Source organism: Musca autumnalis, unplaced genomic scaffold (assembly GCF_047663935.1).
Source record: "Musca autumnalis isolate F117 unplaced genomic scaffold, ASM4766393v1 scaffold_1, whole genome shotgun sequence".
Lineage (NCBI taxonomy): Eukaryota > Metazoa > Arthropoda > Insecta > Diptera > Muscidae > Musca > Musca autumnalis.
This window is the reverse complement of record NW_027411644.1, coordinates 77,230,151-77,257,322: the sequence shown is the minus strand read 5'-3', so window position 1 is coordinate 77,257,322 and position 27,172 is coordinate 77,230,151. Positions and strand designations below refer to the sequence as shown.

The 27,172-nt window shown below is 37.6% G+C and overlaps 1 protein-coding gene across 13 annotated transcripts in view; it reads left to right on the top strand.

Annotated features, from left to right (window-relative positions):
- Positions 1-27,172, top strand: part of Dys (Dystrophin) — a 917,866-nt gene that overhangs the window by 176,085 nt on the left and 714,609 nt on the right. For 10 of the 13 annotated variants that reach the window (XM_073982338.1, XM_073982331.1, XM_073982322.1 and 7 more), the window contains exons 3-6: positions 2,618-2,772; positions 15,318-19,034; positions 19,098-20,221; positions 25,504-25,591. In XM_073982338.1, the coding sequence (XP_073838439.1) occupies positions 2,618-2,772; positions 15,318-19,034; positions 19,098-20,221; positions 25,504-25,591 (5,084 nt within the window). Of the gene's footprint in view, positions 1-1,999; positions 2,133-2,617; positions 2,773-15,317; positions 19,035-19,097; positions 20,222-25,503; positions 25,592-27,172 lie in introns of those variants that run through there. The other 3 variants (XM_073982301.1, XM_073982343.1, XM_073982256.1) reach the window with 1 other exon arrangement.

Here is a 27,172-nt window from a genome sequence, read left to right as displayed (position 1 = left end):
TGCAATATTATCCCATTTTCCGAAATGCCATTTCTTGAATAGGATCGTTGTTTTTGAACGTAGAAGCTTGAAATTTTGCTAGAGCATGTATTTTAGCTTTATGTATCAGATTACGTCAAAAAACGAATTTCGATCTTCATGTCGGTTACGTCTTCGGGCATTTATGGTGACGATATGTATGTTTGTATGTATGTATTTGGCCGTTTGTAATTGCCTTCCAGCTCTGCGGGAACTAAGTTGATTGAATTCATACTCCTTTTACGGTGGGGGCATCATTTTTTTCAATCATGACAGAATCTAAACAGTATCAAAATATATATACAGCTTAAATATTATACCGCATACATCGGAAGTTTATCTTTCGAAGATGTTTTTACCTACGGTTTAAATGAAATTACCTCGGAGCTCTTGATGTTTCAATTAACCCACCAATTTTGTGGATTTGTACCTTTTTCCTCAAAACTGTGGAAACCACTTTTGGCATTATCATCTTAGTCTTTTCAATCGGTATCTGACCGATTTTCGCTGTTAATTTCCTAAAAAGACGCTTGAAAATAAATGAAAATTGATTTGATTGTGAATAAAAATTCTATACAACTTTCAAAAATTGACAAAACAGAGGCGTACAATGGACCCTCACAATAGGTGCAAATATAATTTTCGCCAAAAACTGTCCAAATAAGTGCCAAGATTTACTCCAAACGCGAAGCTCGATAGAAATTTGCGGAAAAATTGACTTTATTGAAAAAAATTTTTTGCAAATTTTCGCGATTTTTTTAGGTTTTATCCTTTTCTGCCATGAGACCATTCCGAATTTATGCGAATTGTCAAAATCTGTTCAGCCGTTCTTGAGTTATAAGCGTAGTAACTAACATCATCCTTTTTTATATATATAGATTTTATAAAATTCATCTAGGCCACAATGGCATATAAAATTTTATAGAAAATTTTATAAAATTTATTGACAATTTGTCATATTCATATACAAATTTATAGTAAATTTTTCATAAAATTGTATAGAAAAATTTTATGAAACGTTTAGGCCACAGTAGCCTAGACATTTTGTATAGGCCACTGAGGCCTATAACATTTTTCTATAAAATGTTAAAGGCCACTGTGGCCTATTAAGCGTTTTCTTTGAAATTTAATGAACATTTTTCTATAAAATTTTATAGGTCACTGTAGCTTATAAAACAGTTTCTATAAAATTGTTCATAGACCGCAGTTTCATAGGTCACAGTGGCCAATCAATTTTATAGAAAATTTTTCATAGGCCACAGTGGATTTTTAAATTTTATAGATCAGTTTTCATAGGCCATAGTGGTCTTTAAAATTTTATAGAAAATGTTTATAAACTTTAATAGAAAAATATTTTATAAGCCCCAGTGGCCTATAAAATTATAAAGAAAATTGTTCATATTTCACTATGGCCTATGGTGGATAGGACCCCCCACCTAAGCAGATTTAAATATCATTCACATGGGTGTAGTCGCCATAACATCCACCAGGCTCGCACGACACACTGCACGTTTTCAACTGCCCAGCAAGCTATTTATTTTAGTGGTTAAAAAGTAAATACTTATATGGCGCTGCATGCCCATGTTAAAAAATGCTATAGGATAGGTCTTTTGAAAAGGGTATTTCTGCTGGGTCTCGGCAAAAAATATAAAAAATTCCAACCAATTCAGATGAGCGAACGTGTATATTATAATTGAATTGATTAAGCTATATATATAAAAGTTTTTATAGAAAAATTATATCACCTCTTTTTATTTTTAAAATGTTTATAGCGCTCCTACAGACTCCACTCATACCCACAACCCCCACACTAAGTTCCCTCCAACCTTTGACTTTCTCACTTCACAGTTACGCCTTTGCTCCGATCATTCGTTCGTTCGTTGAAGAACTTTTATTCATATTTTCCTTTACCCATTTACATTGCCATGTGAATAAGAAAAGAAGAGAAGAAAGAAAAAAAGCTTTACTTCTAATTTTAGTTATAATCTACAATAGATTCAGTTTGTGTTCGGTTGTGGCTGTGTTAAATTTATACGACATTGAAATAAAAAATTAGTAATAAGAAAAAACAATGTTTACAGATTTGAAATTAAAACCGGTGAATTTACAACAAGGTTTGTCACGTTTCCTTTTGTTATTCGTTGAATGTAATAAAAATTACAGTAAAAAACATAAATAAAGTAATGAAAATAAAATATTAAAAACTTGGAATAATGAAAAATTCATATTTTGTTGTAAGATTTAAAGGAAGATTCGTTACAAGTAACTTCGTCATGCCATAACATGCCTGCAAATTATTCTGAGTAAATAAATTTTTACCTTGGGAGAGAAATAGTAAAACTTCTGACTATTTCCGAAAGTGCCATATGCTTGTCAATAAGTTTATTGAGAACAAACAAATGTCCGCCGAAACAGCCACAGACCTCCCTATGTCTGCTTATAGAAATTCAATCAAATTCTTTGCACAACCATCGCACATTACTATTATACTAAAATAAGCCTACAGTCACTTATTTTTACATTCTTATAAATTTCAAATTTTCAACCAACATTCTTTAATAACTTGTCATTTCATGTCTGTCTTTTCTTCTCATTTCAGATGAACGCCAGGACATTCAAAAGAAAACATTTACAAAATGGATTAATTCACATTTGATTAAAACAAAATGTACGCCGGTCAATGATTTGTTTCTTGACTTAAGAGATGGCCATCGTCTATTGGCGTTGCTAAGTGTCCTCACCAATACACAACTGGTAAGTTTGCTGGTACCAAAAACTCGTGTCCTTGTCTTGATCCATTTAACATAAGTCAAAAACAGAAAATTTAATTTTTATTCTGCCATTACCAAAAACAAAAAAAAAAAAACAAAAAAGGTCAAACAAAAATATTTTCTTTGTTTTCAGTTGTTATAACAACGAAGCAAAGACCAACATCCGCCCGACCAACCGACCACCTATTGACAATGAAATTGTGTTACTTTGTAAAGGACAGAGTAGCACCACAGTAACCACGTTAACCATATAAACCAACTTTGGCTTTAGGTTATATTGAATTTACGTTTATCATGACATGGTGGAAGGGATAGAGAAAAGAGAGGGGGATATTGAGAGGATATTATACATTTTTTGTGATATGATGAAAAAAGTTTAATATTATTTTATTTTGAAATTTTGTTATTTTTTCCAAAAAAAATGAAACAATCTCAGGAGATTCTGCTTTTCATACGTCACAGTGAACATGAAAATTTTATATTTTATAGAAAATTTGTATAGGTCACTGGGCTTATAAAATTGTATAAAAAATGTTTCATACAAAATTTTATAGAAATATTTTCATAAGCCACAGTAGCTTATAAAATTTTATAGAACATTTTTCAAAGGTCACTGTGGTCTATAACATTTTATGGGAAATTTTTCATAGGCCACAGTGGCCTATAAAATGTTATGGAACATTTTTCATAGGCCACAGTGGCCTATGACTTTTTATAGAAATATTTTCAAAGGCCACAGTGGCTTATAAAATTTTATAGAACATTCTTCATAACACACAGTGGCCTATACAATTTTATAGAAAACATTTCATAGGCCGCAGTGGTAACATTTTATAGAATAGTTTTGGTAGGCTTATAGAAAATTGTTTATATGCCACAGTGGCCTATAAAATTTTACAGAAAATTTTTCGTAGGCCGCAGTGGTAACATTTTATAGAACATTTTTCCTAGGCTTATAGAACATTTTTCATAGGCCACAGTGTATCAAAAATTTTTATAGAGAATTTTTCATAGCCACAGTGGCCTATTAAATCTTAGAGAACATTTTTCATAGACCACAGTGGCCTATTAACTTTTATGGACAATTTTTCATAGGCCACAGTGGTCTATAAAATTTTATGGAAAATTTTTCATAGGTCACATTAGGCTATAACATTTTATGGGAAATTTTCCATAGTGGCCTATAACATGGTATGGAAAATTTTTCATAGGCCACAGTGGCCTATAACATTTTATAGACAATTTTTCATAGGCCACAGTGGCCTATAAAATTTTATAGAAAATATTACATTGGCCACAGTGGCCTAAAACATTTCATTGAAAGTTTTTCGTAGGCCACAGTGGCCTATAACATTTTATAGAAAATTTATCATTTGATAAAAAAATGTTCATAGGCCACAGTGGCCTATACAATTTTTTTTTTTGAAAAATTTTCACAGTCCACAGTGTCCTATAAAATTTTATAGAAAATTTTACATTGGCCACAGTGGCCTATAACATTTTATAGAAAAATTTTCAAAGGGCACAGAGGCCTATAAAATTTTGTAGAACACTTTTCAAAGGCCACAGTGGCATATAGGATTTTATAGATTTTTTTCATAGGTCACAGTGGCCTATACAACAAGGTTTGTCACGTTTCCTTTTGTTATTCGTTGAATGTAATAAAAATTACAGTAAAAAACATAAATAAAGTAATGAAAATAAAATATTAAAAACTTGGAATAATGAAAAATTCATATTTTGTTGTAAGATTTAAAGGAAGATTCGTTACAAGTAACTAAAATATTACATTGGCCACAGTGGCCTAAAACATTTCATTGAAAGTTTTTCGTAGGCCACAGTGGCCTATAACATTTTATAGAAAATTTTTCATTTGATAAAAAAATGTTCATAGGCCACAGTGGCCTATACAAATTTTTTTTGAAAAATTTTCACAGTCCACAGTTGCCTATAAAATTTTATAGAAAATTTTACATTGGCCACAGTGGCCTATAACATTTTATAGAAAAATTTTCAAAGGGCACAGTGGCCTATAAAATTTTGTAGAACACTTTTCAAAGGCCACAGTGGCATATAGAATTTTATAGATTTTTTTCATAGGTCACAGTGGCCTATACAATTTTATAGAAAATGTTTCAGTGGCCACAGTGGCCTATAACATTTTATGGGGACTTTTTCATAAGCCACAGTGTCCTATAAAATTTTATAGAAAATTTTTCATAGGCCACAGTGGCCTATTAAATTTTTTAGAATTTTTTTCATAGGCCACAGTTGCCTATATTTTTTTAGAAATTTGTTCATAGGCCACAGTGGCCTATAAAATTTTGTAGAAAATTGTTCATAGGACAATTTTATAGAAAATTATTCTTAAGCCACAGGGCATATACAATTTTATAGAAAATGTTTCATAGGCTACAGTGCCCTATAAAATTTTATAGAAAAATGTTCATAAGTCACAGTGGCCTATAATTTTTTCATATAAAAGTTATAGAAAATCTTTCATAGCCCACATTGGCCTTTAAAATTTCATAGATAATTTTTCATAGGCCACACTGCACTACTCAATTTTATAGAAATACTAGCTGAACCCGGTGCGCTTTGCTGCCCCGACTACGATAAAATATAATGGAATGCCAGAATTATTTTAACGTTTTTAATATTTTAACGAATAAATATAGGAGATATGACGGCGTTATATATCTATTCAGGGTTGTTATGGAGCTACTATGGTATTTTTGTATGTTTCAGGAGGTAACACTCCTCCGAAAGCCTTTCCGCCTATAAGTATTCCTAATGATTTAGATATATCACAATAAAACATAAATCTTAAGAAGTCTCTCAAAGATATGATACTTAATAGCTGTAGCCTTGGCCAATTCCTTCCCAACTATAAGTACTTGTGTAAATAATGATGACTTCTGCTGACTGCTAAGTCTTCAAAATTTCTTTGAAATGGAACATACGTACGTATCAAAAACAGGAAATCGATCGAAAATATATATGGGAGCTATATTCCTATATGAACCGATCTCGATATAATTTGTCAAATTTATTTTTAGACCAAATCCCGTCTCACATTCCAAATTTCATTGAAATTGAACATACATAGCGTGTTTTGTGCATAAAATACAGAAAATCAGCCGAAAATATATATGGGAGCTATATTCAAATCTTACCCGATTTCGACATAATTTGTCCCATTTATTTCTAGAACGAATTCCGTCACGCTTTCCAAGTTTCAGTGAAATTGGACACACTATATAAGTGTGTCCAAATTTGAACCGGTCTCGATATAATTTGGCACATTTATTTTTGGAAAAAATTCCGTCAGACATCCCAAATTTCAGCGACATTGGACACATATAGCTTGTTTGATGCATCAAATACAGAAAATCGGGCGAAAATATATATAGGAGCAATATCCAAATCTGAACCGATTTCGATATAATTTGGCACATTTATGTCTAGACCAAATCCCGTTACGCATTCCAAATTTCACCGAAATTGGACATAAATAGCGAGTTTGGTTCATAAAATACAGGAAATCGTCCGAAAATATATACAGGACCTATATTCAAATCTGAACCGATTTCGATATAATTTGGCACATTTATTTCTAGACCAAGTTCTGTAACACATTCCAAATTTCAGCGAAATTGGACATATATAGCGTGCTTGGTGCATAAAATACAGGAAATCGGCCGAAAATATATATGGGAGCTATATTAAAATCTGAACCGATCTCTATATAAGTTAGTACATTTATTTCTGGAACAAATTCCGCCAGACCCTCCAAATTTCAGCGAAATTGAACATATACAGCGTGTTTGGTGCATAAAATGTGGAAAATCGGCCGAAAATATATATTGGAGCTATATCCAAATCTGAACCGTTTCCGATATAGTTCGGCACATTTATGCCTAGACCAAATTCCGTTACACATTCCAAATTTCAGCGAAATTGGACATATATAACGTGTTTGGTGCATCAAATGCGGCAAATCGGCCGAAAATATTTATGGGAGCTATATCCAAATCTGAACCGATTTCGACATAATTCGGCACATTTATGTCTAGACCAAATTCCGTTACACATTTCAAATTTCAGCGAAATTGGACATATATAGCGTGCTTGGTGCATAAAATAAGGAAATTGGCCGAAATATATGTGTATGGGAGCTATATCCAAATCTGAACCAATCTCAATATAATCTGGCACATTTATTTCTAGAACAAATTCCGTGAGAAATTCGAAATTTCAGCGAAATTGGACATATATAGCGTGTTTGGTGCATAAAATAAGAAAGTCGGCCGAAAATATATGTATGTGGGAGCTATATCCAAATCTGAACCGATTTGAATATAATTTGGTAAATTTATTTCTACATCAAATTCAATCACGCATACCAAATTTCGACGCGAAATTTCAAAAAATGATATAGCCTATTTTCATTCCAGGCCATGTAGCAATGTACCCTAAACATTTCAGTAAGATCTGTTCAGCGGTTTTCGAGTCTATAAGGCACAAAAAAACAAACAAACAGACAAACAAATTTCAATTTTATATATATAGATTTTCATTGACCACAGTGGCCTATTAACTTTTATAGAAAATTTTTCATAGGGCACAGTGGCTTATAAAATTTTATAGTAATTTTTTCATAGATCACCACAGTGGCCTATAAAATTTTTAGAATATTTTTCAAAGGCCACAGTGGCCTATAAAATTGTATTGGTAAGTTTTCATAGGTCACAGTGGCCTATAACAATTTTTATTATTTTTTTCATGGAAACATTTTTTATAGGCAGCATTAGTCTATAAAACTTCATAGAAAACCTCTCACCTTTTATAGAAGATTTAAACATAATCTCTTCTTCTTGTCCAAAACTAAATTGTTGACCTCATGCAAATTCTGACTTTAAGAAGGTGCACAAACACATGCAACACTTTTATTGAAACACTCCTCCTGCAGATCGACACAATATATCACAAACATTCATCGTAATGTGAAAACGTCATAAAATACGGATGAATGGTTTGTTGATGACTCTCATGGGTGCAACAGTGAGTGTTACAACTACTAATACATACCATACATAAATGTACATATGTATATGTCTGATGACCGTCATTCCCACAAACATCATCCGCCTCATTATGGTCATAATAATAATTGGCAACCAAAACAAAGTCATGGTCATTAGCTTATTTCGTTTGTTAGAGTGTGGGTTTTATGTTTGCATTTAAGAATGACGTAGAACGTATACTTATTATATCCTCTGTAATAATGTTTTTTTCTTCTTTTTTGTAATTTGCTTCGCGTTTTTCCTATTCACTTTTAATTTCATACAAGCTCATTTGGTTTTGTATGATTGTCCCTCCGAATATCATCAGCATCAGCAGCATTATTCTCATAATAGTCATCGTGATATTATATTCCATTTAAATTCCAAGGTTATTTTGTCGCTCTTCATTGTACACGTCCCTACCACATGTTGAGTGTAACATCAGTGCATAGTTCATACTTTACAAGAGTGGTTTGTTTGTTGTACAATGGGCTTGAGGCAAAATTTGTGGCTAGTTAACCTGATGCTGCTGTGATTCTTTATAAGGTTCATACTTTCCGGTAGACGCTTAGATAGATTAAAAAATTGTTACACAGGAAAAAATTGGATATTTAAATCCAACAAATTATATCAAATAAAGAGCATTTGCACCTTTGCTCGGACAGTCGATGTTTACCCTTCGCGTAAACAAAAGTCCACATACAAGTGCTTCAGCTTTAGGTGATTTACGCTTTTCTTCTCCCATAGACTTCCGATTGCATTTAATTCACACTTTTCTGTCAGAAAAGACACCCACAATCGAATAGGCAATTGCATTTATCATTAAAACAAAATTTTTTCTCCATGTATTATTTTGTCATTTGTTTTCTGTTATACTCTTTAACCTTTATCCGTTTGCGTCTACATATTTAGTTTATGAATGAATGACTGAACGTATGGTGATGGTGTTTGTTGTACGACTCTAGGAAGTAGACCACAATCACACCAACTGGCTACGACTGAATTCAAAGATTTCTTTACAAAACCCAAACGAACGATAGCTTGTTTTTCCATTCTTAGAATAACGCAAAAGTAAAGCATACTTCTAAGGTTTGGTGTCTCCTTTGACTTTGTCAAGTTCAAAGTGCCAAAAAGGATGTGAAGGTTGCTTATTTTTATAGAACCCTTGAAACGATGTGAGATTTTGGCTGAGTTAAGTTTAACAACGGAGGAAGTAATGAACGTTGTTCTTGAGATATTGAGTTTTCGTCTATTACGGCGAAAAAGTTACATAGAAAATAAAAAAAAAAAAAATAATAAAACAAGTAAGAACGGGGTTAAGTTCGGCCCGGCCGAAATTGTTATACCCTCCACCACGAGTTGTATTGAAGTCAAATTGATCAATTAGTTTCCTTTCGTTTATGAAGAAGACTAAATACCAAATTACAGTAAAGTAATGTGGCTAACCTTCAAAATACCGAAATTCGGGAGGTACCGTTCCATATCAAAACGTCGATCTATACATACGAATTTCTGATATTTCGATAAAACCTAAAAAATACCGAAAATCAAGAGGTACGCTTCCATGGGAATATAGGAACCCGCGGACCTATACTGGTAATTCTTGTCTGGAATATTTTATAACCCTATGGAAGACTAAATAAAAAATTTCAGTCTTTAGGTGGGATATTGACGTAACAACCTTCAGAATTACAAAAATCGGGAGGTATCATTCTATGGGGGCTATATCGAAATGTGGATCTATGCGAACGAATTTCAGTAAGAAAGGCTTTTACCACCAACAAAGGCTAAGTACCAAATTTCAGCTATTTCGTTGGGTTGCTGTGGCAAAAACCCTCAAAATACCGAAAATCGGGAGGTACCGTCCTACGGGGGCTATATGAAGGCGTGGACCTATACTGACAAATTTCTGGAGGAAAATTATATACCTCCAACGAAGACTAAGTACCAAATTTCAACCTTTACGGTGTCATAATGAGGCTAAAGCCTTCAAAATATCGAAAATTGGGTGGTAACGTTCTACACGCAGAGAAAAAATATTTTTCGCTTTTGTCGGAACAAAAATATCAGTTTTGGTTCCAAAAATGTATTTGTTTTGTTCAAACATCGTAATCCAAATCCAAAAATACCATCTTTTGTTCCAAACATAGAAAACAAAAACAACTTTCGAATTTCCGCAATATTGCAAAAATCGTTAACAATACCGATTGTAGGAACTATCATAATCTAATTTTGTTTACAAAAAGTATTGTCAACCCAGAAAACCAGCCCAGAAATTTTTGATTTGAGTGTATATACTTCTCATATACACTTTTCACATAACTTGGATATAAATGTCGCGTATAATATTGCAATCATTGATGAACACAATACATGGTTTGCTGCATTGGCTGACAACAAAGACAAACAAAAAGCCACAAGCACCCACCACAACATAAGGAATTATTAAACATCATAACAAACTCCGGTATAACACCAAACCTCAAAGCACAATGAAGATAGAAGAGTGAAACAAAACAGAAACAAATAAAAACAAGAGTCTCATTGTTGGTATACATACACACAAAAACAAAGATAAAGGCATCATGTCATACCAACAAAACTCACCATAATTGTTTTTTTCAACACGGCATCGAAGAGCGAGAGACAAAAACTATTTTTGGATTTAACAAAACCCAATTGTTGGAATCACAATACTACATTTGGAATTTAACAATATCTTTACAATACATATTTTGCTCTTCGAATATTGTTGGATCAATCATATTTTTTTCTCTGCGTGTATGGGGGCTGTATCAAAACGTGGAACGATATAGTCCATTTGCAATACCAAACATCCTAGGAGCTACAGAAACTTCCATACCAAATTAAAAAGCTCTATCTTAAAAAGTGCGAGCTGTATCTTGATTTCAGCGGACGGACATCGTTATATCGACTTAGAATTTCACCCTGATCCTGAATATATACTTTATACGGTCTCAGATGAATATTTCGATGTGTTACAAACGGAATGACAAATTTAATTATACCCTCCATATTTTGGTGGAGGGTATAAAAATTTAAAAACGAATTATTTACAAAATTAGTATGACAAGAATACGATTCTGACTGACTTTGACATTTTGGCTGTGGTAATTTGTATTGATAGAATAGCTACAAATTAAACAACATGACTTACTGCTAACAAAAATATACATCATAAGTAATCCTACCCGATGAACACATCCCATCGAACTGATTATATAAGCCCAAAGCAGTAGATCAGTATAGACCTTTCCTTCTGACACGGAGATATAAGGAACCAGACCAGATCAGAACTTTATTCCGTTAGAGAGACTACCATTGTGCTAAAGGAAACCTTAGTAGGATAAGTAAACTCATTTGGCTCTTTCAAGGATAAGATCTACGTGCCTTATAAATATTATTTTTTTTTTACAGAATACTACTCTCAAGCCCTGTATTTTATATTTGACTTGGATAACTTCACCACCCATTTTAAAAGATTTAAATTTCGGGTAAAAAGACCTAAAATTCGGATATACGACCCGATGTTTCGCCTCATCGGAGCAGTTTAGACATATCTCACTCTACAGAGCATCTGTCATATAAGATAACTAAGAAAAGATTTCCATTCGTCTCTATATGTTGATGTAACTCTCCACTTTGGAATATCGTTTTTTTTTTACCTTCCACTTGTTTACTCCATCGAAGCCTTTGCCTTGGTCCTGCATGTATAGCCATACGTGGTTCCTACGATTCGATATTTCCCCTTAACGTACATTGGTCCGTAGATCCTTCAAAGAATTTTTTCTCTCAAACACGCCAAACACTCATCTGTTTGAGCAGCAAGTACCCAGGCTTCGGAAACAGGCATCTTAGTATCAGTGATTTGAAATATGTTATATCTGTTTGACAGGATGTGGCTCTGCTTACATAAGCCAAAGTAGCATCTGATGGAATACTATTCTCCTTCTTATTTCACAACAGATGTGGTTTTTCTCTTCGGGTTCCTTGGTGGAAGTCTGTGGTATCCAAATATGGAGTGGGCAATACTTTGCTAATGTGCTGATATGTTATCGGGACGAGGAACGCCGCGATTAAGCATTTGGACCTGTTGAGTGGAATACGCTCTAGCTATCTGTTGTGATGACCAACTTCCGTGTTATGTCTGTACGTATCTTATTTACTACGTTTAATCGAGTCTAGATGGTACTCCTCGCAACGATCGATGAATATCTTCATATCCATCACAAAATTCTGAAAACCCTATAAATACAAATTTTTGGGAGAAAGAATTCTGGCAACAAGTAAAAAAAGTATCTCTTAGCCTATCTGAATTGAAATTTTCATCTATGGACAGATCGACTTACGTGTAGCCGTGTAGCTGAGAGATACTTTTTTACTTGTTGCAAAATACTTTCATAATCCAGCAACACCGAATTACGATCCAGAGGACTTTAATATTTACCATTTAGTTCCTCGGCAGCCACAAAGCACTCGTCCAATTGTTCGGCCAGTTTTATGAGACCTTCAAGGAATATCTTTGACTGGGTGACATTTTCACCCATGTCATTACAGAGATGGTAGAAGGCATTAATCCGTTGACCTAGTTGTTTGGGTGATTTGGTAAATTTACCATCACATACCTTGCGTTCCGTCTTTATGGTACTTTGAATTTCACATTTAATTTCGGAAAGGGTGTGATAAATTTGTAGACACTTTTGATATTGCAGCTGGACAGAGGATGGTCTCGCCGTTGCCACATCTAACACCAAGGTGAATCTGTCGTCATTTCTCAGTTCTGCAACGGGCCTATTGAGCCTTGTTTCGAATGCCGGTTGGAGTTCGATAGGTCATTTAACCACTGCTCGGTGTGATTTAACCTGTCGAATATATCTTCCGTTTGCTTCTGGATATCCAAGGTCTTTTGCAGGTTTTTCTTGTAAATATTTTGGATTCTGGAGAAGAACTCATTAAGCTCCCGGATTTGTGAGCTTAAATGCTCCCTGTGTTGGGGTTGGGCATCCTTGATAATAATTTCACTAAAGTTCCGGGCACTTATCACATCGATTTCCAGTTTGCGTAACTTCATGAAACTTGCAGTCTCTGTGGCGGTGGTTTTTGCATCACCGGCCGCACCTACCCTGAGATTAGCTTCAAGTTTCTTTAGCACCGCCATAATGGAGTTGTATTCCGCCGAAAAGTGATTCCAGTTTTCTATGGCTGTGGTTTGTTTGATAATCCTTTCGAAAATTTGTTCCTCAGCCTTGAGCCATTTCTCCTGAAACTCAGATGATAAAGTATCGGGCCTCTGCTGTTTGATTAAATCGAAATCAGGTTTTAGGGCCACCAATTCTTCATGGAAATGATTGAGTTCATTGAGTCGCTTGACTCCAGGAAATCCAAAATAAAATGACCCTGAGGCACAAGTGTAAGAAAATTTCGTAGTGCCTCCAATTCGCCATGTAAATCATCACTGCCACCCTTCTCCCAAATCAGTGACAATATGGTCTGTTTCATGTCATTCCAGGAATAATAGAAAATACGGAAATCCTCCTTCAACTGCAGGAAATCTTCACACATTGACGATGTGGTTTCTTTGGACCATTGTTTTTCCATGGTCAGGGATTCCATTTCGCTAAGGCGTTATTGCAAATACCCCTGGAGGAGGCACTGTTCAAATGTGGTTTATACCAATTCCGCGAATAGGAAAGCCCGTCAGGCTATTGTAAAGCTATTCCTTTTCCACAAGCTTGGAACGATATGACCATGTGCTTCCAAACCACACGTAATTCACAATATTTTTGTTCAATTTGCGTGATTTGTGAGGCTTCAATTATCATGTTACGGCTAACATCTTCTTTTTCGCGGATCTTACCCTTGAGTTGGCGGCGTTTCTTACAGGCCAAAGGTGACCCCTCCGTCATCGTGGCATCCTGAGCACCACTATCATCATCAGTCTCTTCGGCTTCTTCTTCGAAAAGTATTATCATTAGGAACTCAGTACAATGATCCGGTTTCACCGCCTTTTAATCATCATGAGAGACCCGGTCTCGTCCGAACTTAAAGCATTTCTGCTCAATACGTTCCGTTTGCACCTCCACTATTTGCTTTAGGGCATCCAGGCGATCTTCAAAATTTCCAATTGCACCAACACCTGTTCGCCGCGTACATCACCCTCCTGCAAGGTGGCTGTCACCATCTGCCGCAAATCAATTAGGGAACGCTCCAATTCCAGCAAATCCTTGGCACAACAATTTAACTTGTTCATACGTTTGTTGATGCTACCCAAATCACAGACATCTTTCGATTCCATGTCTTTGTGATGATATACATTTGTATTGTTGCAGCTTCTCTTCTACATGGGACCAACGTTCACCCAGCGCCGATAACTTATCCTCCATGTTATTAAAGTTCCCTGACTCATCATTGACAATAACCATCATATTGCTCAAGCTATCCACCAAATCTTGCTGATGCTTCAGATCCTCCTTAAGTAAAGCCGCCTTTTTCTTTCTTTCCGAAAAAATTCAAATTACGCCTGGTGACACTGCGTGTTGTCCAGGCCAGAAGGTTTTTAGTGCCCCCGTATCCTCTATGTTGGTGAACAAATTTTTTAGATATTCCTAAGATTGTCGGTGGTTTAAGAATCTTTGTTAGGTTGTTTGTAGTCTTTCCTCCAGAAGAAGGGTTTGCTTTTTTTTTGTCTAAAAGAGAATCATAATCTCATAAATTATACAAAGTGACAATCGATCCACTGGGTGACACATTTGGAATAAATTTAGGGTTTATGTCTCAGCTTATATATAGGTGTCCAACCCTTTATTTATTTCTTTATTTAATTTGGAATAAATATAAATTTTTTATATAATATACTGCGCGGTTTTAGATTTCTTTAGTATAGTCAGTGGATAGTTCTTTGGTAGTCTTTCCCCAAAATGCTGATTTATATATAGTGGCAATGGGTGCCACATCAGGAATACATTTCAGTGTACCCTTTCTAAAGTTAAAGTCCACCTTATATGAGGTTTATGTATCCGAATACGTCTCTGTTCTTTTGACTTCAAAGCATAGGCATCCATACGCATTTGGAATATATAAATATTTTTGATCCAATCTACAGTGAGATTAATATCTTAGATAGCCATTTTCAGTCCTAACTTTAGGAAGATGTGTGACTAAGTATTTATTTACTTACCTAGAGCAATTTAACTTGCGGAAATAATTAGTTTGCCGATCAAAGAGGATGTTAAGAGGAAAGGAGTATCCATTAAGTCCACTCCTCTCTTACCCCTATAAACTGAAAATTTTGCTCAAGTAAAATTGCCTATAGTGAGAATTGAAGTACGAATAAAGCCTCAATTTACAATTTTACATGCGGCAGTTCTTAGAGAATTCAGAACGAAATTATTTAATTTATTTTATGTATTTTATTTAAAAACTTATTTTTCTTTATTTTCAGAAACCCGAAAAGGGCCGCATGCGTGTTCATCACATCAACAATTTGAACAAAGTCCTGCAGGTGATACAGGAGCACGGTGTCAAATTGGTGAACATATCCAGTGATGATATTGTCGAAGGTAATCCCAAACTAATATTGGGTTTGATTTGGCTAATTGCGCTGGAATTCAATGGCCAAAATCTGGTGAAAAGTCATTCGAGTAATGGTGTGGAGAAGTCATTGCTGAATTGGGCACGACAATTTACCGAACCCAAAGGAGTGCGGCTAAACGACTTCTCCAATAGCTGGTCTGATGGTCGTGCTTTTCTACTCATCTTGGATGCCCATTTAGATAATGTGGATCTCTCCAGTGTTCTGACACAACATCCTTTGGCTCGGCTGAGGACTGCATTCGATTTGGCTTATACGTATTTTAAAATCGAAAAACTATTGGATCCTGAAGATGTACATACCCATAAACCGGATAATAAATCTATACAAATGTATGTTATGTGCCTGTATCATGCCATGGAAACGCGTAGATCGCTAGAGGAGGAGGAGGAAGACGCAGTGTGCCAACAGCAGCAACGACAACTGCAACAGCAAACGGAAACAGTATTATATGAGGAGGATAATAAGACAACAACCGAGGATTTGGGCTATGGTCGTAGTGTAAATATAACCGATTTAGATGAAATACCTTTAGACAATAAGGATGGTGACGATGATGGCCTGGAGGATACTGAGGCCGGCCACTCAGATGCATCTTCTTCAATGGCCAACAGTGCCACAGATTCGGGTATTAAATCCAAATACAACAGTGATACTTTCAAATCGATAATGGACTTAGAAATGGATCCACCGCCAACGAAAAATCAATTGGCCAACTTCTTGCTGAAAGATGATAAGTCAAGGCCTCACAGCTTGGCCACTAATGTATCCATTGAGATTAGCACCTATCAGGCAGCTCTGGAAGCTGTCCTAACTTTGCTACTTGAAGATGAACAGATATTGTCAGAAACCTTGCCAGAACCTCATGATTTTCTTACGGCCAAGGCCCAATTTCATGAGAATGAACAATTTATGTTAAAGTTAACCGAGCATCAGCAATATGTGGGTGAAGCCTTGGAGGAGGGTTCAAATTTGATAAATGAATCACAAAAATCCGCTGGCCTTAGTGTGGATGATCAAAATGAAATACGCCAGCAGATGGTGCTGCTGAATGAAAGATGGGAAACTTTGCGTCTGAAGGCATTGAATGTCCAAAGCAAGATCCTGATGCGTTTGGCAGAGTTTCAAACCCAGCAAATTGAGAAGTTGAAGAACTTCCTCACCAACATTGAGGATCGGATATCGCTGATGTCTGATATTGGTCCCACATTGAAGGAGGTGGAAAAGCAATTGCAAGAGGCGGCTTTACTTAAGGAGGATTTGAAGCATCAGCAGGATTTGGTGGATAGCTTAAGCAATATGGTGGTTATTGTCAATGATGAGTCAGGGAACTTCAATGACTTGGAGGATAAGTTATCGGCGCTGGGTGAACGTTGGTCTCATGTGGTGAAATGGTGTGATTTGCGACAAGAGAAGCTGCAACAATACAAATGTATATCACGCTGGTTGGATACCAGGGAACAGGACCTCAAACACATGGAATCCAAGGATGTCTGTGATTTGGGTAGCATTACCAAGCGTATGAATGACTTGAACTATTGCGCCAAGGATTTGCTGGAATTGGAGCGTTACCTAATTGATTTGCGACAAATGGTTGCGGCCACCTTGCAGGAGGGTGATGTACGCGGCGAACAGGTGTTGGTGCAATTGGAAAATTTCGAAGATCGGCTGGATGCCCTAAAGCAAATTGTTGAGGTACAAACGGAGCGTATTGAACAGAAAGGCTTTAAATTCGGTCGGGATCGGGCCTCCTATGATGATTCAAAGGTTGTGAAGCCGGATCACTGGACTGATTTCCAAATGATAATACGTTTTGGGGAAGAAGAAGCCGAGGAGACTGATGATGGTGGTGCTCAGGATGCCATGATGGTGGAAGGCTCACCTTTGGCCTGTAAGAAACGCCGCCTAAGGCACACGGATAATTTCTATCTTCTAGAGGGTAAGATCCTGGAGGCCTTTGGTTTCATCGATGATTGTGAAGAACAAATGCAGCAGCTGCAACGGCGTAGCCTTAGGAATCAGGCGGAGATGCTGGAAAAGTTGGAAAAGGAGGTGTGTAGCCGTTTGGAAAATTCCCGAGAGTTGCGAGAACTCTATGAGCTGTGCGAAAAGGAGGATGTTAGCCGTAACATGATCATGGAAGCCTCACAAATCAAGCAAATTGAACAAAAATACTACGAATTACGTGCGGCCTTGGAGGCCCAAGGTCGTGCCTGTTCAAAGCTAATGGAAAAGGAAAAACTTTACAATAGCCTGACGGGCTTTAAACTTGTCCTTGCCGATTCGCGGGATTGGTATAAACAACATTCCAACAGTGCCTCTAAGGGGGATTTGCAGCAACGCCTCAGCGACATGGAATCCCTTACCATGGAAATACAACAGGCCAAGGAGGCCACTTCGTCGATGGGTGAAGATTTCCTGGAGTGGAAGGAGGATTTCAATATTTTCTATGATTCCTGGAATGACATGAAAAAGGCCATATTGACCTTGATTCGAGAAAAGGGCGGCAGTGATGATTTGCAGGGCAAATTGGAGGCTCTGCAAAATTTCCTCAAACGTGTGCCCCAGGTCCAGGTTATTGTGGATTCCCTGGAGCCAATGCAAAAACGGCTCAATGAACTCAACCGCTTCCATGAAGAATTGGTGGCCCTTAAGCCGGAGTTTGATTTAATCAAACAGCGGAGACCCGATACTTTATCATCTGAGTTCCAGGAGAAATGGCTCAAGGCTGAGGAACAAATTTCCGAAAGGATTATCAAACAAACCACAGCCATTGAAAACTGGAATCACTTTTCGGCAGAATACAACTCCATTATGGCGGTGCTAAGGAAACTGGAAGCCAATCTCAGGGAAGGTGAGGCCGGCGATGCAAAACCCAACACCACAGAGGCTGCCAGTTCCATGAAGTTACGCAAACTGGAAATCGATGTGATAAGTGCCCGGAACTTTAGTGAAATTATTATCAAGGATGCCCAACCCCAACACAGGGAGCATTTGAGCTCACAAATCCGGGAGCTCAATGAGTTCTTCTCCAGAATACAAAACATTTACAAGGAAAACCTGCAAAAAACCTTGGACATCCAGAAGCAAACGGAAGAGATATTCGACAGGTTAAATCACACCGAGCAGTGGTTGAATGACCTATCCGCCAATACTCCTAAGACGCCCATATCTCAAATACTCAACTCCAATGAATTGTTCCATTTGAAATCAAAGTTCCAGGCCCTCAAGGAGACCTGTGAACGCGAGGCTGTCAGCTTTAGGGAACTCAATGAACTGGGCGGTGATTGTCTGGTACAAATCGATGAACTCAAATCCAAGGGTGTGGACAATGTTGACGAGAAATATAATCTGCTGGCCAAGAAATTCACACGTCTCAATGCCCGCTGGACGGAGGTCACCACCTTGGTCTATCAAAAATGTGGCCTATTGGAACATATCTCCACCCAACTGGGGGAGTTTAAGAAGTTTATGGTATCTGAAACGGGGTACTTGGATCGTTTGGAAAATAAAATGCGTTCCACACCAGAGAATGCAGATGCCGAGGAAATCATAGAAGAATTGGATGTAAGTAGGAGGATAGTTTCTTTCCATAATCAAAATAATAAAATATTTTTTTCCTTTTTCCAGGATCTGGAAAACGTTTTGCGCGGCCACTCCGATGATTGGCTGGAGAAGATTCAAGAAATTGGCCAGGAATTGATTTCCCATGAATTTATGGCCGATTCAATAGGCCAAGAAATCAATGCCATAGTTGAGCGTTGGACCCAGTTGCAGCAAAAGGCCAAGCAAAGAGCTGAAATCCTCGAACAAGAAGTCAATGAAGCCAAACAGTCCGAAAAATGTGTTGAGCAATTTGAGGCCTGGCTCACACGGGTGGATGAAATCCTAAGCGAACATTTGGAAAACGATGTAACCATTGAAGATTTACCCGAAGACTTCCAACAATTGGCCATGGAATTTGAAGAGAATGAACGTTGCTTCCAAGAGATAGATGATCTCATTGCCGAACATCAGCGTAATGGGAAAATTGAGGCAGCCAATAGGTTGCAGGATCAACTTAATCTCTTAGAAATGCGTTACAAATCCTGCCAGCTAAAACTCAACAAATGTACCGCACCCCAACCGGCATTTGAGTCAAGGCTCAATAGGGCCGTGGCAGAGTTAAGAAACGTTGAAAGATCCACCCTGGTGCTAGATGTGGCCACGGCGGGACCATCCACTGTCCAGGTGCAATATCAAAAGTGTCTACAAATTTATCGCACCCTTTCCGAAATTAAATCTGAAATTGAAAGTACCATAAAGACGGGACGCAAGGTGTGTGAAGATAAATTTACCAAATCCCCCAAACAACTGAGTCAACGCATCGATGCCCTCAAACATCTCTATAATGCCTTGGGTGAAAATGTCACCCAATCGAAGATATTCCTTGAAGGTCTCATAAAATTAGCCAAACAATTGGACGAATGTTTTGTGGCCGCCGAGGAACTAAATCGTAAATTTGAAAGTCCCCAGGAGTTACATGATCGTAATTCGGTATTTTTGGAATATGAAAGTATTTTGCAAAAATGTGAAGATATCTATGAGGAATATAGTAAATCATGTGACCCCGTTTGCTTGGAAGATACCCGGCAAAAGATTGATGACCTTAAGGCGGCGTATATGAAATTAACCAGTGCCGATGTCATTAAACGTCTGACGGAAATGAAATCAACTCTGCAGAATTTGGATAATATTTCGCTGGAAACTTTGAGGTAAGTAAAGTAGGATGTGATTTGTGGAGTAGTTGTGAAAATTTGAAGGTCATATAGGTCAGGAGCACCAGTAAGCGAAAAATGCAATTAAATTCTTTCACAGCTATCATGTTTTTGTTTCGCTGTTCGCGATATGCTCCATGAGGTTAAATTGAGTTAAATTCTGACGGCATTCTGGCCGATTTGAATATTATTCCCCGGCTTAGCGTTAACATTTGCATACCACACTGGCGCCGCATAGCTTACCACAGACCAAGCTATTGCCTCGGCAGCGTGTTCTTTCGTAGCGGATTGACCCGAAACCATAGTGTTTCGGCCAGCGGCTGTCAACCCAGCATCAAAGATATGCTTCTACGTAGGTTTCATGCTTCTACAACAACAACAACCAAATTTCTTTCTCAGCAGCCAAGTGCTGCCGTCTAGCGACTTGAGCACCTTGTTTCTACTTCTGGTTTTGAGGCAAATATATGGGACTTGTGCGAAGACTTAAACATGCCATGGAACGGTACATCCAATATCACGGGGTAGTTGGTGGCCAGAATCAGGATCCATCGACCAATATGTTCAGAGGAAGCCTCTGTCAGCCGTCCTGGTGGTGAACAATATGACAGTAGATTTAACTGCGGATACTTACATATTTCCCAGACGGAAGAAGTGCATTTTGTCAGATATGTAGATACTTAACTTTTCACATAAGTCATCGACCATAGGATCCGACGCCTAGACCGTACAATCATCAGCATATATTACGGTATCTATGGAGCTTAAACAGTTCCGGTGATATCATCTTTCGGGAACTACCTGTTTCATTCTACGAGTCCTAGCAGGAAAGTCTTCTTTATATCCTCGGACTGTTTGGCATGGTTGACGGTATCGAAGTCCTTCGATTCGATCGGAATACACACTGATGTAGTGCACTGTGAAACAGGGCGTTGCTCACTCCACTTCGTCATGACACTCTCGGGATAAACTATAAATTGCCTGTGAAAATAACAACAACGGATCTGTCACTGTGGCGCCGTTAAACGCAAGAGTCGTTCTATCACTCTCTTTCCCGGATTCGAGAGCGATTTAACTGTTGCTCACAATTTACTCAATCCCGTGCCAATGTTGCATTGCTTTAGGTGTACTACACATTTTCCGCTTGGGCCAACCTAATATCCTGTTGACTTCAAGAGTAAGTTCCCTAACTCTTGGATCTTCAGGGTTCGTACCACGAAGCCCATCAGGTTTATTTGCTTATTTTTTTCCTATCGCCTCATCTGTTGTTTTGGGGTATGCGACTAGCAGGTATGTTGCGAGTGGCTACAGCTGTGCTTTTCTTGGCTACCCGAAGATCTAAGGGAATGGGTAGTGATTTGTAAATTGTCTGAACCCTTGCCAACCAGATTTTCGATGATTCAGAAAAGTACGCGGTCAGTCGGTGGTCTGTTTGTTAACAGAGGATAGGAAGATGGCGGGTTGCTAGGACACGTCAGTTGTCAGACCGAGTTTCACAATGGTGATCTCTAGCGAGCTGTGGTAATCTCCACATCGTAGGGGAGTATTCGTGCAACGTGAAAAATGTGGATGCAGAGTAATCATCTTCGTCTGCTCATGTCGATTGGCGTCATAAGAGGACACCCTGTTGCAGTTTTCAGGACAGCATTTTGGTATGTTTCGAGTTTTTTCCACTTAATTTCGTTGACGTTAGCAAACCAAAGAGGTTGTTTTTGTAACTGTCATCTCCTTGTTATGATGCTTCCGGAAACCTTGTTGGAGATCGGTCTGTAATAATGGCTGCTGCTCGCATCTTTCCCCAAGTTCGGTAGCGCGACCAGCCTGTTCATGTTCCAAGCTTCGGGAACTATGGCTGGAGGGATGGTTTACGACAAACTGAACACCTAGAACAAATACTATCATCCAGATTTACCTAAATATTTCAACTAGACCATGGAAATCCGGTCTGGACCAATTGATTTGTATGATTTTGATTTCCGAATGACTTCTCCAACTTCAGCAATGGCGAACTGGGGCGGTTCGTTATCGGCTAGAAGAGCTCTATTGCGAGGCGAAAATCTTCTCAAACTGCCTCTTGGGAAGACGCATCTCCGCGGATCTGTCACAATATTTACCAAACTATTTCAACCATGGAAATCCGGTCGAGACCTATTTATTTGTATGATTTTCTCCAACTTCAGAAATGGTGAACTGAGGAGGTTCATATTCGGTTGAAAGAGTTACATTGCGAGGCGAAAATCTTATCTACATCCTATCACTTTCCAGGTGCTCCGCAAACTGTCTCTTGAAAAGACTCACGTCCGCGTATCTGTCACAATATCGTCGTCAAACATGGCAGATGTCCGAAGCGATTTATCCGATAACCAAAGTTTTCGCAGTTGAGGCTATAACGTAGACTGGTCGATCTACTGATGTCATTATGGGGAGATGGACTGATTCAAGCAACATGATGCATCCATGCCATGACACGTCATTGGTCAATCACGCGGACGTGATAGTGATGTCTGGCGAGTTGAAGAAATCTTTGTGGGGCGTCCTCGTTCATGGTGCCAAGTTATGAATTCACAAATATGCTCACCCAGCGCCATATATCTCAGATCATTACCTAGAACGGAGTGCTAAAGCTCGTTATGAGCTTTGAAGTCCGCTAGTACCAGACGGTTTTTAGTTTCAGGGACCTTGTAGGTACAGGTGTAAAACACGTCAGCAGAAGCAAGTGTCTATAGAAGCACGGGTATGCAAAAGTACGGGTATATAGAAGCACCCGCTTTTTCAGAAAGGGTCTACAGAGGCTCTTAGACTTATTTTCAGAAAGGGTCTAGGGAAGCACCCTTACTTTCAGAAAGGGTCTAGGGAAGCACCCTTACTTTCAGAAAAGGTCTACAGAAGCACCCTTACTTTCAGAAGTGGTCTACAGAAGCACTTAGACTTACTTTCAGAGAGGGTCTATTGAAGCACCCTTACTTTCAGAAAGAGTCTATAGAAGCATACTTTCTTTGAGAAAGGGTCTATAGAAGCACACTTTCTTTGTTAAAGGGTCTATAGATACAAAATTTTTCTAAGAAAGGGTCTCTAGAAGCACCCTTTTTTGAAAAAACGTCTCTAGAAACGCCCTTTCTTTGAGAAAGGGTCCCTAGAAGCACCCTTTCTTTGGTAAAGCGTCCATAGAAGCACCCTTTCTTTAGCAAAGCGTCCATAGAAGCGTCCTTTCTTTTACAAATAGTCTGTAGAAGCACCGTTTTTTTCAGAATGGGTCTACAGAAGCACTCTTTCTTTGAGAAAGGGTCTCTAAAAGCACCCTTTCTTTGAGAAAAAGGGTCTCTAGAAGCACCCCTTCTATGAGAAAAAGTGCCTCCAGAGGCACACTTTCTTTGAGAAAGGGTCTTTTGGAGAACCCTTTCCATGAGAAAGGGTCTATAGAAGCACCCATACTGGAAAAAGGTCCTTTTGTTTCACAAAGGGTCTATAGAAGCACTTAGGATTACTTGCAGGGTCTATCGAAGCACCCTTACTTTCAGAAAAGGTATACAGAAGCACCCTTACTTTCAGAAATGGTCTATAGAAGCACCCCTACTTTCAGAAAGGAAAGGGTCTATTGAAGCACCCTTACTTTCAGAAAGGGTCCACAGAAGCACCCTTACTTTCAGAAAGGGGGGTATAGAAGCATACTTTCTTTGAGAAAGGGTCTATAGAAGCACACTTTCTTTGTGAAAGGGTCTACAGATACAAAATTTTTCTAAGAAAGGGTCTCTAGAAGCACCCTTTTTTGAAAAAACGTCTCTAGAAACACCCTTTCTTTGAGAAAGGGTCCCTAGAAGCACCCTTTCTTTGGCAAAGCGTCCATAGAAGTACCCTTTCTTTGGCAAAGCGTCCATAGAAGCGTCCTTTCTTTTACAAATAGTCTGTAGAAGCACCGTTTTTTTCAGAATGGGTCTACAGAAGCACTCTTTCTTTGAGAAAGGGTCTCTAAAAGCACCCTTTCTTTGAGAAAAAGGGTCTCTAGAAGCACCCCTTCTATGAGAAAAAGTGTCTCCAGAGGCACCCTTTCTTTGAGAAAGGTTCTTTAGGAGAACCCTTTCCATGAGAAAGGGTCTATAGAAGCACCCATACTGGAAAAAGGTCCTTTTGTTTCACAAAGGGACTATAGAAGCACTTAGGCTTACTTGCAGAAAGGATCTATCGAAGCACCCTTACTTTCAGAAAAGGTATACAGAAGCACCCTAACTTTCAGAAATGGTCTATAGAAGCACCCCTATTTTCAGAAAGGATCTAAAGAAGCACCCTTACTTTCAGAAAGTGTCTATAGAAGCACCCTTACTTTCAGAGAAGGACTATAGAGGTACCCTTACTTTCAGAAAGGGTCCACATGAAATGATCTATAAAAGCTCCATTTTTTTCAGAAAGGGTCTGTATAAGCACCATTTCTTTCAGAAAGGTTCTGTATTCAAGCAGCTCCATTCAGTATATAGAAACTGATTGTGGAGACAAGCACTCGATGTCAATGTCCGGTGTCAATGTCACCGAGGACTATTTTTTACGAAGTCGCACTTAAATTTAATATATAATTATATGAAAATTATCCGCATGTATAACACATACTATATTCCATAACGAATGATTCGAACCAAATGGCGGCCAACGGGAATTCATTGACAATTAATTTGGTTGGCTTTACTACTTAGTTACTACCGAAGAGAACTGTCTGATTTTAATTTTATCTCAATGATAACGAATATCCTACTCGGAAAGTCCGATGTTTTACGTGACTTAAATACTTATAAAATGGTTTTACACAAAGGCCTTAAATCATCAAGGTACTTTTTCAGTTCCCCCGATAATCGAATTTTCGCTCGTTAGTTTCGGAGCTCGAGTCACACCCGGCCACAGATTGTCAACTTGGAACCAGCTGTACTTCCATGATGTTCTTGCCAAGCATATTATCACTGACCTTCCATGTAGAATTAATATTTAATTACAACTATTTTTCTACAAACACCATTCGACTGTTCCGCAACGTTCAAAAACAATGCAACATGATCACCTTCTAATTAGATTTCCGTTTCCAATAAGAGTCGGTGGTTACTATCCAATTAATGTTGTAAATAAAAATTTTCCACATCATTTCATTTTCATTGCATCAATGACAACAACAAAACAAGAACATCAACTACAATGTAATTTAATACAAATACTTTTTCCCACTTATTTTCATTCCGTTTTTTATTTCATTTCATTCACTAATCGGCGGCGTGTTGTAACGCCACACTTCTTTTTTTTTGCAGGGCCATGGAACATGATTTAAAACAGATTAATGTGCCATCCAATCCGGAAATTGAAAAATTGCAACAGCAAGTAATTGCAATTGTAGTGGTAAGTCCGGAACAGATTTATAACCCTTTTTCAATTTCAAATTTGTTGCGTGTTGTATTTTTGTGGTGCTTCAGTTTGTTTTTTTTTTTTTTTTTGCTATTGTACTAATATATGTATGTAACTGTAAGTGCTTTGTTTGTATATGCTTGTGTTTTTTACTTTTGTATTGATTTGTATTATATGTATATTGTGTAGTTGTAGTAGTAGTTTACTATATATTTCTTTGTGCAAGGACTAGTGAAGAGTTTGGATTGCTTTTTAAATTTTACAAAAAATTAAAATTGAAATGAATGTAATGTAAATATTTGACCCGGAAGGGTGTGTAGGCAAAAGTGGCGGCCAACGAAAAGTCCAAAACGAAAATTCTAAATAATCAGAGTTATATATCTAATACAAATTTGATTCTATTTTCGTCACTTAAAAATTGATGATTTAAAGACGTAAGTACTAAAGTGGCGCCAAACGTAGACCCATGACAAAAAAATTGAATACACATATAAGAGTAGAAGCGAACTTTGCGCTAAAAATCCACGGACTCATGGTCTTAATTAAGATAACGTTTTCCTGCCATGTGCAGTAAAATATCGATAAGATATAGGTCCCTTGCTCAGGACTCATTAAGAATAGAACAGAGATACTCTGTGTTCATTAGTCGGTTTATAATAATTTTTCTGCCTAAAACGGTAAAAAAATAAAAATAAAACGGTAAAAAATAACAGCGCCATTCGAAATAAATTTTGAAATTGTCTTTGGGGATTTAATTAATTTCATATATTTTATCTCCTCCTGGAATTCGGATAACAATCTAAAATGAATAGTACAGTAAACCCAGTCAAATTCCCATTCACATTTTAATGTAAATAAATACCTAGATTCACTTTGGCAGTTTTGTTGTGATGTGTGTTTACTTTTTATACCCTATACCACAATGTGGAAAAGGGTATAATAAGTTTGTTTTCCCAAAAATTCATGTAACGCCGCGAAATATTCGTCGTAGACCCCTCATGTGGTATACCAAACTTCATATCTCGACGAGATAAAGCGATTTAGCGATGTGTGTCCGTCCGTCCGTCCGTCCGTCCGTCTGTCCGTCCATTAAAAATTGTAATCAAGCTAGAGGCCGCAATTATGGACCGATTGTCACGAAATTTAGTATGGAGGTCGGGTTTGGACCAGAATAGAACTGATTAGTTTTTGGCGATGATCGTGAAATGATAAAGGGATGAAATGGACCAAAAACAAAATTTTTGCTCGATTTTGTAGCCGCTCTGTAGGTCGCAATAATAGTCCGATCGGCGCGAAATTTTAAACGTAGTTTTGGTTTGAGATGAAGAAGTAGCGTGCAAGTCAACGGTATGATCGGATAATATTTAGCGGGTTAAATTGATCAAAACTTTTGTGTGAAAATTGGTAAAATTTCTAATGCACATCTTATAACTTTATCCCAAGAAGACGCGTTTAGTGGTATAGGGTATCACATGGTCGGCCCCGTCCGACTATAGTCTGTTCTTACTTGTTATTTTTATAGTAAGCCCAGCTGAATCACAGATTTGTTGTTTTCAAATTTAAAAAACAACAAGT